Raw genomic sequence first — 14,072 nt, forward strand, 5'->3', positions numbered from 1 at the left:
AAGTGATGAAAGGGAAAAACCTACAAACAAGATTACTCTACCCAGCAAGGATGTCATTCAGATTCGATGGAGTAACTAAAACCTTTACAGACAAGCAAAAGCTAAGAGAATTCAACACCACCAAACCAGTTTTACAAAAAATGCTAAAGGGACTTCCTAGGCAGGAAACACAAGAGAAGGAAAAGACCTACAATAAGAAACCCAAAACAATTAAGAAAATGGTAATAGGAACATACATATCAATAACTACCTTAAATGTAAATGGATTAAATGCTCCAACCAAAAGACATAGACTGGCTGAATGGATACAAAAAAAAGACCTGAATATATGCTATCTACAGCAGACCCACTTCAGGCCTAGGGACACATACAGACTGAAAGTGAGGGGATGGAAAAGATATTCCATGCAAATGGAAATCAAAAAAAGCTGCAGTAGCAATTCTCATATCAGACAAAATAGACTTTAAAATAAAGACTATTACAAGAGACAAAGAAGGACACTACATAATGATCAAGGGAACAATCCAAGAAGAAGATTTAACAATTGTAAATATTTATGCATCCAACACAGGAGCACCTCAATACCTAAGGCAAATGCTAGAAGCCATAAAAGGGGAAATCGACAGTAACACAATCATAGTAGGGGACTTTAACACCCCACTTTCACCAATGGACAGATCGTCAAAAATGAAAATAAATAAGGAAACACAAGCTTTAAATGATACATTAAACAAGAAGGACTTAATTGATATTTATAGGACCTTCCATCCAAAAACAACAGAATACACTTTTTTCTCAAGTGCTCATGGAACATTCTCCAGGAGAGATCATATCTCGGGTCACAACTCAAGCCTTGGTAAATTTAAGAAAATTGAAATTGCATCAGGTATCTTTTCCGACCACAACGCTATGAGACTAGATATCAGTTACAGGAAAAAATCTATAAAAGATACAAACACATGGAGGCTAAGAAATACACTACTAAATGACCAAGAAATTACTGAAGAAATCAAAGAGGAAATCAAAAATACCTAGAAACAAATGACAATGAAAACACGACGACCCAAAACGTATGGGATGCAGCAAAAGCAGTTCTAAGAGGGAAGTTTGTAGCAGTACAATCGTACCTCAAGAAACAAGAAACATCTCTAATAAACAACCTAACCTTACACCTAAAGCACTTAGAGAAAGAAGAACAAAAAAACCCCAAAGTTAGCAGAAGGAAAGAAATCATAAAGAACAGATCAGAAATAAATGAAAAAGAAAGAAATGATAGCAAAGATCAATAAAACTAAAAGCTGGTTCTTTGAGAAGATAAACAAGATAGATAAACCATTAGCCAGTCTCATCACGAAAAAAAGGGAGAAGACTCAAGTCAATAGAAGTAGAAGTGAAAAAGGAGAAGTAACAACTGACACTGCAGAAATACAAAGGATCATGAGAGATTACTGCAAGCAACTATATGCCAATAAAATGGACAACCTGGAAGAAATGGACAAATTCTTAGTAAAGCACAACCTTCCGAGACTGAACCAGGAAGAAATAGAAAATATGAACAGACCAATCACAAGCACTGAAATTGAGACTGTGATTAAAAATCTTCCAACAAACAAAGCCCAGGACCAGATAGCTTCACAGGTGATTTCTATCGAACTTTTAGAGAAGAGCTAACACCTATCCTTCTCAAAATCTTCCAAAATATAGCAGAGGGAGGAACACTCCCAAACTCATTCTACGAGGCCACCATCACCCTGATACCAAAACCAGACAAAGATTTCACAAAGAAAGAAAACTACAGACCAATATCAGTGATGAACATAGATGCAAAAATCCTCAACAAAATGCTAGCAAACAGAACCCAACAGTGCATTAAAAGGATCATACACTGTGATCAAGTGGGATTTATCCCAGGAATGCAAGGATTCTTCAGTATATGCAAATGAATCAATGTGATACACCATATCAACAAACTGAAGGAGAAAAACCATATGATCATCTCAATACATGCAGAAAAAGCTTTTGACAAAATTCAACACCCATTTATGATAAAAACCCTCTAGAAAGTAGGCATACAGGGAACTTACCTCAACATAATAAAGGCCATATATGACAAACCCACAGCCAACATCGTTCTCAATCATGAAAAACTGAAACCATTTCCTCTAAGATCAGGAACAAGACAAGGTTGTCCACAGTCACCACTATTATTGGAAGTTTTGGAAGTTTTAGCCACAGCAGTCAGAGAAGAAAAAGAAATAAAAGGAATCCAAATCAGAAAAGAAGAAGTAAAGCTGTCACTGTTTGCAGATGACATGATACTATACATAGAGAATCCTAAAGATGTTACCAGAAAACTACTAGGGCTAATCAATGAATTTGGTAAAGTTGCAGGATACAAAATGAATGCACAGAAATCACTTGCATCCCTATACATTAATGATGAAAAATCTGAAAGAGAAATTAAGGAAACGCTCCCATTTACCATTGCAACAAAAAGCATAAAAAACCTAGGAATAAACCTACCTAAGGAGACAAACGACCTGTATGCAGAAAACTATAAGACACTGATGAAAGAAATTAAAGATGATACAAACAGATGGAGAGAGATAGCATGTTCTTGGATTAGAAGAATCAACATTGTGAAAATGACTATACTACCCAAAGCAATTTACAGATTCAGTGCAATCCCTATCAAACTACCAATGGCATTTTTCACAGAACTAGAACAAAAAATTTCACAATTTGTATGGAAACACAGAAGACCCCGAATAGCCAAAGCAATCTTGAGAAAGAAAAACGGAGCTGGAGGAATCAGGCTCCCTGACTTCAGACTGTACTACAAAGCTACAGTAATCAAGACAGTATGGTAGTGGCACAAAAACAGAAATATAGATCAATGGAACAGGATAGAAAGCTCAGAGATAAACGCACACACATATGGTCACCTTATTTTTGATAAATGAGGCAAGAATATACAATGGGGAAAAAACAGCCTCTTCAATGAGTGGTGCTGGGAAAACTAGACAGCTACATGTAAAACAATGAAATTAGAACATTCCCTAACACCATACACAAAAATAAACTCAAAATGGATTAAAGACCTAAATGTAAGGCCAAGCACTATAGAACTCTTAGAGGAAAACATAGGCAGGACACTCTATGACATAAATCACAGCAAGATCCTTTTTGACCCACCTCCTAGAGAAATGGAAATTAAAAAAAAATAAACAAATGGGACCTAATGTAACTTAAAAGCTTTTGCACAGCAAAAGAAACCATAAACAAGACAAAAAGACAGCCCTCACAATGGGTGAAAATATTTGCAAATGAAGCAACTGACAAAGGATTAATCTCCAAAATATGTAAGCAACTCATGCAGCTCAATATCAAAAAAACAAACAATGCAATCCATAAATGGGCTGAAGACCTAAACAGACATTTCTCCTCCAAAGAAGATATACAGATTGCCAACAAACACATGAAAGGATGCTCAACATCACTAATCATTAGAGAAATGAAAAACTACAATGAGGTATAACCTCACACTAGTCAGAATGGCCATCATCAAAAAATCTACAAACAATAAATGCTGAAGAGGGTGTGGAGAAAAGGGAACCCTCTTGCACTGTTGGTGGGAATGTAAACTGATACAGCCACTATGGAGAACAGTATGGAGTTTCCTTATAAAACTAAAAATAGCACTACCATATGACCCTGCAATCCCACTGCTGGGCATATACCCTGAAAAAACCATAATTCAAAAAGAGACATGTACCACAGTGTTCACTGCAGCTCTATTTACAATAGCCAGGACATGGAAGCAACCTAAGTGTCCATCGACAGATGAATGGATAAAGAAGATGTGGCATATATATACAATGGAATATTACTCAGCCATAAAAAGAAACAAAATGGCATTATTTGTAGTGAGGTGGATGGACCTAGAGACTGTCATACAGAGTGAAGTAAGTCAGAAAGAGGAAGACAAATACCGTATGCTAACACATATATATGGAATTTAAAAAAAAAAAAAAATGGTTCTGAAGAACCTAGGGGCAGGAAAGGAATAAAGACGCAGATGTAGAGAATGGACTTGAGGACACGGGGAAGGGGAAGGGTAAGCTGGGAAGAAGTGAGAGAGTGGCATGGACATATATACACTACCAAATGTAAAATATCTAGTCCGAAGCAGCCACATAGCACAGGGAGATCAGATTGGTGCTTTGTGACCACCTAGAGGGGTGGGATAGGGAGGGTGGGAGGAAGACGCAAGAGGGAGGATATATGGGGATATATGCATATGTATAGCTGATTCACTTTGTTATAAAGCAGAAACTAACACACCATTGTAAAGCAATTATACTCCAATAAAGATGTTTAAAAAAATAAAAATAAAAAGCTATATATAACAAAAATATTAAAAAAATTTTTTAAAAAGATCCAATGAGAAACTATAGAGAGAAATGCTGTTATTATTTCTGGGACAGAAAACTTTTGAGAAATGTTCTCTCTCTTTTCCCTTAGTGACCATCAGGGGATGTTCTAGAACAATCTTAACTAGCACAATTCACGTAATAAGTCACATGCCAGAGGTCAGTCTTATTGAATAAGCACAAGGGGGATAGCACTTCTCTCCATGAACTCCTTTCCACCTGCTGACAAAATCTCTTCTTTGGAGGCCAGAGCAACATTATACCATAGTTATCTCCTTTTCTGTTTCTTCTTGAGACTCAGCCATAAAAAGCCTTGCCAGTCTGAGTCTAAAGTTGCTAACCTGAGTCGCATACCCTGGAGTAGGACATGCAAGGCAAAGGTGGATTATTTTTTGTTTTTCTAATTTATTTTATTGAAGTATAGTTGATTTACACTGTTATGTTAATTTCTGATGTACAGCAAAATGATTCAGTTATACATGTATATACATTCTTTTTCATATTCTTTTCCATTATGGTTTATCACAGGATGTTAAATATAGTTCCCCGTACTATACAGTAGGACCTTATTGTTTATCCATTCAATATAATAGCTTGCATCTGCTATTCCCAAACTCCCCCAGCCCCCACCCCCTTGGCAACCACAAGTCTGTTCTCTATGTCTGTGAGTCTGTTTCTGTTTCATAGATAAGTCCATTTGTGTCATATTTTAGATTCTACATATAAGTAATATCATATGGTATTTGTCTTTCTCTTTCTGACTTCCTTCACTTAGTATGATAATCTCTAGGTCCATCCATGTGGCTGCAAATGGTATTATTTCATTCTTTTTTATGGCTGAGTAGTATTCCATTTTATATATGTACCACATCTTCTTTATCCATTCCTCTGTTGATGGACATTTAACTTGTTTCCATGTCTTGGCTATTGTGAATAGTGCTGCTCTGAACATAGGGGTGCATGTATCTTTTTGAATTATAGCTTTGTCCAGATATATGCCTAGGAGTAGGATTGCTGGATCATATGGCAGCTCTATTTTTAGTTTGTTGAGGAAACTCTATACTGTTTTCCATAGTGGCTGCACCAATTTACCTTCCCAAAATGTGGATTATTTTTATTTCACACTCCCCATCCTGCCCAAATACCTTTAGCCATAAGAAGAAAGACTGAAATGTCTGATTTTTGTTTCTGGCATTTAATGCCCCTAGTGATATCTTTGTTCAAATACTGTGGTCAAAAAACATTAAAATAACAATAGAAATCCAAGACCAAAGTCGGCTGTATCTCATGATCAATCTAACCAATGTCTGTGTTACCTCCTGGTTATTTCCTATATACTTAATATTTAAATGTTTATAGTAACAGTAGGGATAAATTATTGTGTTTTGTGATGTTTCTTATGTTATCCCCTACTCCACCGCTTCTTTTAAATTTGGTGAAATCTTTATTGCCCCTCCTTTACTCCTCTCTTTTAACCCTGCTGATCTTCCTCTACCCCTCACTTCACTTCACCCCTGGGGTAATCAGTGTTAACAGGCTGGGTTGTTTTAACCAGCACATTTATGCTCATGCAAACACATACAGACTTACAGTACATATACTGTGTTATTTTATGCATTTAAAAATAGGTTATACTATAGGTATTTCACTTTAATGTAGTTTTTGCTGCATAAACTGTAAGGCACCTTCCAGGACTGAATTTCAGTAAAACCTGAGTCAGGCCCACCCTCGAGCTTTGCAAGGACCAGCCTCTGACAAAAGAGCCCAGTTTCTATCTGCAGTGGGTCCCTAATGCCTTCAGGTGGGTCTTGGAGTCTCATTTCTGGTCTTGCTCTCAGTGTTGAGTTACTGTAGCATTTGTTTTCCCATTTTTCTCTGAAGCCCTGTTACAGGACCTGATAGGTTCACACACCTTTCATTTCTCAGGTTAATCTTGACTTCATTGTGGCCATTTGATATATTTGTTTTTCTATTACAGAAGCCAGTGCTGCCCTTGGAGAATCCCTGTGTGGATTTCACGTGGCTTTTGTGCCTTTCTTGGGCACTTCTTTTGAGCTAGTACTCTCGGTTCTGTGTCTATATTAGGGCATGTGACTAAATGGCATTAGGTCTAAAGAATTTTATGTGACAGTCTAGATATTTCCCAGCCTAGGTTGTGTTTCGGGAATGACTTGTCATTAGATTAAAGTACCTCTTGATACACAAGATTTTCCTGATTACTGATTATGAATGCCGATCATTTCCCATATTCTCTAACTTCCTTATGGCTTGAACGTGACACTGCTTCACCAGAGGGAAGACATAAGGGTAGTGTATGGAGTTCACAACAACCCATCTTTCCACTTATAAGCAAAAATATTGTCGAAGGGGGAAACGGTCAAAGCCAGGAATAGAGTCTAAACAAGAAAAGAAAGTGAGGCTTGCCTTTGTTATCACCTTTCTCTCACTCTAAAAGGCATTGCAAGTAAATTCCAATGAAAGGAACTCAACAAGGACTGAGCTGCAAGGATAAAGCTTAAACCACAAATCATCTTAGACCTGTTTTTAAGCCTCTTACTAGCTATGAGACTTTTGGCATCTTGTTTAACCTGTTTGTGCCCCAGTTCTCCTGGTATAGCAAATAGAAATAACATCTTCCCTTGGTGTCTCCCAAAGGTCCAAACAGCCAAATGAGATAATATATAAGAAAGCACTTTAATGAACAAGCATGGTAGAAATGCACAATATTCAAAATTTATTTTTTCTTTTTTAAAATTTCAAAATGTATTGAACAGAAAAGAATCATCTGCAAGCACTGTGTTAGGTACTGAAGATGCAGGCCTTAAGGGTACATCTCAGCCCTGTCTACAAACTACCTTCATATTATCCAGCAACTCGTTTTCCTAGAGAACTGACCTTGACCGAGTGTGTCATGGAACTTTTGTGATTGTGCACCAGTCACTAACAGTGAGTTTAGTTCTTCCATTCCTGGCTCTATGAATGCATCCTTAGCACTTAGAATCCTAAAACATCCTGGGAAAACTTTCACCATTGTGCCAAGGTGGAATAGGAATGGCATCAGCTTGTGTTGTACTGTATTCATCTTTAGATGAATTCGGTCACAAGAAAACCTAACGTTCAACAGTCTGAACCAGTGGGCCTCAACCTTTGGTGCAGCCCAGCATCAGCTGTGGACCTTTTTCAGGCCACAGCAGGACCGAGCATCCTCCCCAGAGGTCCCGAACCAGGAGGTGGGTCTTGGATGATAACTGGACATCAGCTTTTTTTTTCTTTTAATTTCTGTAAGAGATTTTGATATCAAAGGCTGAGATCCATTGATTTCAAAACCAATAAACTATGGGAATTAATTTAACAGGAAGGTGAGTGTAATTTCCTGTTGCAACTCATATATCAATCTACCTATCATCTACCCTGAACTATCGCCTGATTGGCTTCCCAGAATACTTGGGCCTCCTTCCAGTGCATCCTCCATATTGTAGCCAGAGTGATCTTTTTGAATTAAAAATATTATCATGCCATCTTCCCCCACACCCCTGCTTCAAACACTGATGTCTTCCCATCGCTCTTAGGAGAAAGATCGAAGTCAGAAACTTGGCCGCCAAGTCCTAAAATGTCATCGTCTCCCCTCCAGTCTAATTTCACATGTTTCTCCTGTGCCTGTATCGTTAGCTTCCTTTAACTGTGTCATCCCTTCTGCCACAGGGCCCTTGCACACCTGGTTCCTGTTGTGCCCATTGCCTGAACTCCTCACCTCCATCTCTCTCGCTCATGTCCTTTGTTTGGTTAATTTCTTTCTTTCAGGCCTTCTCAGCTCAGATATCACTTCTTCCTGAAGCCTTTCTTTTTTTTTTTTAAATTTATTTAATTTATTTATTTTTGGCTGCGTTGGGTCTTCGTTGCTGCGTGCAGGCTTTCTCTAGTTGCGGCGAGCTACTCTTCGTTGCAGTGCACGGGCTTCTCACTGCGGTGGCTTCTCTTGTTGCGGAGCATGGTCTCTAGGTGCACCGGCTCAGTAGTTGTGGCTCACGGCCACAGCAGTTGTGGCACACGGGCTTAGTTGCTCTGTCGCATGTGGGATCTTCCCAGACTAGGGCTTGAACCCGTCCATGTCCCCTGCATTGGCAGGCGGATTCTTAACCACTGCGCCACCAGGGAAGCCCCTTGAAGCCTTTCTTGAAGTTCTCAATCGGGTTAGATTTTCAGCTCTGTACTTCTCCCTGCTGTACAAGCTTACAATGCCATGGACCTCTGACATCATCCCCTAGAATAGCTTTTTATTTATTTTTGTGATTATTAAAGTCCATCTGTCTCACCAGTAGTTTTTTTGCTCAAGAAAGCCCAGACTACATCTGTTTTGTTTGGTTGGTTATAATTTACTTAACAGTGTTTTCTCCATTTAGTACCTGACACAAGATAGACACCTAATAAATATCTGTCATTGGTCGAATTAATGAATGACCAGAAGAAAGAAAGAATGACCCCATTAAAGCGGGGCAGGCATACCTAATCAAATGGTGACCTAGGACTTAGGAATTCTTCCCTTTGTTCTGTTTCTTATTCTCTAAAAGGGGTTGGTATCCCTGCCTGAGATGGTAATTGCAGCCCAAGGAAATCAGAGGTTGATGATAGGTGAACCCCAAAGTGATGCAGCTACAACTGTGTTAGGTTTTCCAAGCACCTGAGAGCCCCTGACGGCAAAGGCACGAGATCCAGTGTGTTCCACTGGAGTGGGCAAAGCTACAACAAGCAGGGGTGCGTCTGCCGCCTTCAGCTGTCAGACTTGGCCCCTGGATGCTCTCTTCTCCTTGTGCAGAACACCAAACCCAGAGGCCTGCGTCCACATCAGGAGGCCTTGGGGATCTCACATTTTATTGGGGGATTCCATGTCTTTACCCACTGGGGCTCTCAGATGTGTGGTAAACCTAATATACATATATCTGTATATCTATATCTCCATCCCTGTACCTGACCTAATATTCTAAAAGCCTGGCTCCTCCACTCTATTGGCAGCCCTACCGATGCACTAGTCCAAATGCTGTGAGGCTCCCTCCTTTCACCTGTGATGTACACGGAGCACATTGTCCACCGTGGAGAGTTAGGAATGCTGTCAGGGCAACAGACAGTGGACATCCAGACAGAACTTGGGAGGAGTTTCAAGTAACTGACAAGAGATCTAAGTCCAGGGCCACACAAGGAGAGTGGTGAATACCAGACAGAAAGAGCAAGGCAAGGTAGACTCAAGCAGTGGCAGCCAAAGCTGTACTTTCCCCAGTCACGGGGGTAGCTGCTCTCTCTCCGTGGAGGCCGAAGTAGAATCAGCCGAGAGGCAAATCTCCCTTCTTTCTTCTTGCAAATGGTGACCCTACCTGATGTCCACTCTGTCTCCACAAAGAACCCTACACGTCTCTTTCCCTCTCTGTCTGTCTCTCAACCTCTTTCTCTCTCAGAAACTATGTTGCTTGTTTCATTCCATAGATAACCTGGTTAAGCCTAGCTACTCCTGGTATTTCCCTGAGACACTTGTCCCAAATAACGTGAGTAGATTTTAAGGTGGGTTCTTCCTCCATGCCCAAACCCAGGATTGGCTGGCAGCAACTCTGTTGAAAATACAGAAAACATGGGAGGAAACTGACCAAAAACAGAATGAGAAATTGATCAGTCCAATTTGGTTGTCCAAATGAAGGACAAGTCAGCAAGAATGGCTGACATTTATATTTATTAGTAAAGGGAATTCAAGTAATTGCACAATGTCTGGGCTTGTGGATATTTGTTTCATAATTTTGAATGGAGTTTCTTTTTCCTACCCTACGGGAGAATTTTTGCCCAAGTCCTTACTGAGAGTTAACTGCTGTGTACCCCCTCACACAGTGCTTGGCTGGGCACAGATCAGAAGAGTAGGTCACATAGATTCATAGGATTTGAATTGCTTTTCCTTTCCCTATGAATTAATCTTTTAAATGTCAGCATTTTAAACTTGCCCTTTTCAAAAAATATGATACCATATGAACCTTACTTAATTGAAAATACATTTCTATTTCAAAGGTTTTTTGTTTTCTTCCCCACCCCCAAAAAGGGAAAAGCTAACAAAACAAGCAAAAAAACTTGTTAAACGATGGGCTGTCTGTGAGGGATGCTGGGTTTTGTCAGTTTTTCTAAGAAACTTTATTCCTTAAGAATCTCAACTAATTCCACAGGCTATTTTTTTTTTTTTTCACAGGTTTGGGATTTTATAAAGCAGACTTTATCTTCTCCTGCCTACTAGTGGGAAATTTAGAATCATATGATTCCAGTCAAGCTTTAAAAGGGATATAGCAAGTCTTTTACAGCTGCATTGTTTTTACAGTCATTCATTTTGCTATCGAATTTTACAGATTACTGATTACTCACATGTCTTCTATAACAACCTTTGAGTTAAGATGGTAAGATATTAATATGCCCATTTCACAGATTAGGTAACTGAGACCAAAGGAGACTGAATGACTTGCATGAAGTCATCCAGCCGGTTAATGGGACAACAGGATTAGAGCTGGGAGGAGCTTACCCACCTATAATGAAGCCCAAGTCCAGAGCGATGGGTTCAAATCCCAAGACTGCTGCTAACTAGCTGTGGTAACCCTGAGCAAATGGTTAAAACTTCTTCACTTCAGCTTTCTTCAGTTCATTCCTGTAAAATGAACAAACATTGCCCACTTTTCTCTAGACTGAGATTCTGTGAAGAATAAAATGAGATCATTTTGATAGTACAAAATGCTGAAATGTAAACAAAATAACCATCATTATCTTAAACAATAATAGGGCTGAGTCCAATGTCATATCATGTGTAAGGCAAGGTGTCTCCTGTCCTTCCTCCAACACAGATAGGGAACCAGAAATAAAGAAGGGGATTTGGGGGTCCAGAACACATGGGAAGTGGTCCTTGACTATGTCAGGGAGGCTGAATTTTTTAAACTGTGTATGTAAATCTTTTATTCATGTGGATGATCAGGCTGTAAACAAAGCCTTCAGAGAAACTGAATATCAAATTGGAGCTGATAATCAAACACTTAATTTTCCAAATCTTGAAACTTTTGGGAGTTGGTGCCCTTCAGATTTGGAGAGCATCCATCTTAGTAAACTCCTGTCTGCCAAGGAATGTCACAGGGATCCTGTCACACAGACAGATGCTCCCAGCTATAGGAGGGAACCAGGGCTGCCTTTTCAGCCCGGGGCTCAGGCAAGCCCCAACCCCTGGAGAAGCAGCAGGCAAGCACCGCCGACTCCCCTTCCTCTGATGTTGTCTTTCAGGGTGACGTCCAGAGGACATTCATCCAAGTGGACTTCGGGGATGGCATCGCAGTGTCTTATGTCAACCTCAGCTCCATGGAAGATGGGATCAAACACGTCTATCACAATGTGGGCATTTTCCGAGTGACTGTGCAGGTGGACAACAGTCTGGGGTCTGACAGCGCCGTCCTGTACTTACATGTAACTTGTATGTTATTACTGTTGTTGGTTTATGACATATTTTAGATATTGTGTCCTTTTAAAGATATAATCCAAAATTCCTTATCTAGAAGAAGCTCACCAGTTACCTTTTAGCAGGAGGGGAAAGGAGAGTGAGAGAACCAAGTGGGGAGAAAGCAAGAAGAAACCAGGGTTTAGTTTTGAGTGATCTGGACTCTGGTTTGCTTCAGATTGTTCTCTTGCACTGATTCTGCCTCTTCCAAATGCTTCTGAGAGACGATACCTGTGTCTGTGCTGGGCCTGAGCCACTTGCTGGGCTGGTTGATTGAATATGAATTTGTGGGGGGGGGGGGTTGGGTTTTTTTTTTTTTTTTTGGTCAGAAATGTTTGAGAACAATCCCCATTAGCACAAGTAATGGAGTTTCTCCCCATCTGATTTTTTTTCTCTTCCCATGTTATATCTCATTATTGATAATTCTTTTAGAGCTTTGTTCCTTTTTTTAAAAAAGAGTATGTTTCCTGGACTTTGATCTATGATGATTTGGTCCTAGAAGGTGGCATAGAGGGAAAGAGGGTAAACAATGTTAAGGAAGCTACATTTAGAAATAGTTTCAAAAAGTATTAAAGCTTTTCCCCCATTGAGGAGTTCAAAGGTGTCCTAATGAGACAATGATATCTCCTAAGCTGTGTTTGGTAAAAATGTTTGCCATGAATGCCTCTTATGCTTGGTGTATGGGTGTCCCCAGACAGGCATAGGACTTGTTTAGATTGCTGGATAAATGGCTTACTTTTAAATGAAAGTTAGCCCCTTTATATGAATGGTCACGTTCAGATTCCAAGTTCTAGGCCAGGAGTATTAAGGCTAGGCAGTATTCCATGCCTCTCACCTGACTTTTGTGCATTGAACCAAACTGAGCACAGAAAGTACCAAGCAGAATCTCTTTTGTTAAGCTGCTGTGATCCAGTGGGTGGATAAGACTATTTAGGGGTCCCCAAGAGATTGTTCCTTCCTGAGGTTTCCTGCCCTGTCAGTCATTCTTGATCCTTATCTCCTGTACACTCAGGACCCAAGTGCTTCAAAGAAACACACCTATCCTTCCTTGAGTTTAAACAGAGTTCTGCAAGAGTCCCACTATGCCAACTCCACATCCCCCTTTTCAGCTAACGTTTGTTAAGCTCTTACTGTGTGCCAGGTTTTGTGCTAAACACGTTCTTTATGTATATGATCTTCCTTTTCAAAACAACCCTATGAAGTAGGCGCTATTAGAAACACTACTTTACAAAGAACAGTGAGGTTCAGAAAGCTTAAATCACCCACTTGAAGTTGCAGACCTACTGTCTGGCAGAGCCAGGCTTCAGACTCAGGTCTCCCTGCCTCCAGAATCCCAGCGCTTGGTCACTAGGTTATCATGAGTGCCTGTGCTGGCTTGGGGTTAGAGGATCCAAGTCTCCATCAGCCCTTATTCGCCTCCACATCTTTGCACATCATCCCAAAGGCATGTGAACATTTAGGTTAGAGGCAGTGTACTGGCTGTACAACTACATAGGTTCCAGATGCATTTCCCAGGCTGTCTTCTGGCTGACTGCCGCTTTTCAGCTGTCCTAGATAGACTTCCCGGACTTGCCTCTTACCAAAAGATAATCCCTCCCTATATATCAGTATCTATAAGGACAAAAGTGATAATATCCTAAGACTAATCCTAAAATATTTAAAAACTACATCACAAACCTTGGTTGTTAGTAACAAAAATAAATGGCTACACAAATGGCAGTACATTTGCTGAGAATGGCTGCCTACCTGGCAGCTTATCATTCTGCGCAGCTTATTCTATAAGGTGGATTTTCGTTAAAGATCTACTCTCCTGAAGAATTACAGTTATTATATTCCATATCCCATTTATGTATTAAACATCCCTGGACTCTAAGCATGTGTCAATACTGATTGAAAATTCAGCAGCAGCTTTTCGTTTCAATTTCTCAGGGTTTCCCATAGTGTCATCCATAGCTCCCCATCCTGGTTGCCCTGTGGACTCTTCCTTACCTTACATAAAATCATATCCCATTATGGAAACTTGCCTGTCCTGGTTGTCTCGTGGGCTTACTGAATCCTGGGAAGGAAAACAGCACAGAGTTTGCCTCTGCTTCAGATTAAGGGTTGCTGAAGCCATGACTTCTGAAAGAAATGAGCTGCTTTGT

General features: G+C 40.0%; 1 protein-coding gene across 5 annotated transcripts in view; it reads left to right on the forward strand.

The window, feature by feature from the left end:
* The window catches only part of SORCS1 (sortilin related VPS10 domain containing receptor 1), a 559,510-nt gene that overhangs the window by 489,949 nt on the left and 55,489 nt on the right, over window positions 1–14,072 (forward strand). For all 5 annotated transcript variants that reach the window (XR_009701631.1, XM_061197256.1, XM_061197118.1 and 2 more), the window contains one exon: window positions 11,718–11,904. Coding sequence is in view for 4 of the 5 variants with exons in the window: in XM_061197256.1 (XP_061053239.1) it covers window positions 11,718–11,904 (187 nt within the window). In the remaining variant the exon portion in view is untranslated. The remainder of the gene's footprint in view (window positions 1–11,717; window positions 11,905–14,072) is intronic.

Source organism: Eubalaena glacialis, chromosome 1 (genome assembly GCF_028564815.1).
Source record: "Eubalaena glacialis isolate mEubGla1 chromosome 1, mEubGla1.1.hap2.+ XY, whole genome shotgun sequence".
In the NCBI taxonomy this organism is placed as follows: Eukaryota; Metazoa; Chordata; class Mammalia; order Artiodactyla; family Balaenidae; genus Eubalaena; species Eubalaena glacialis.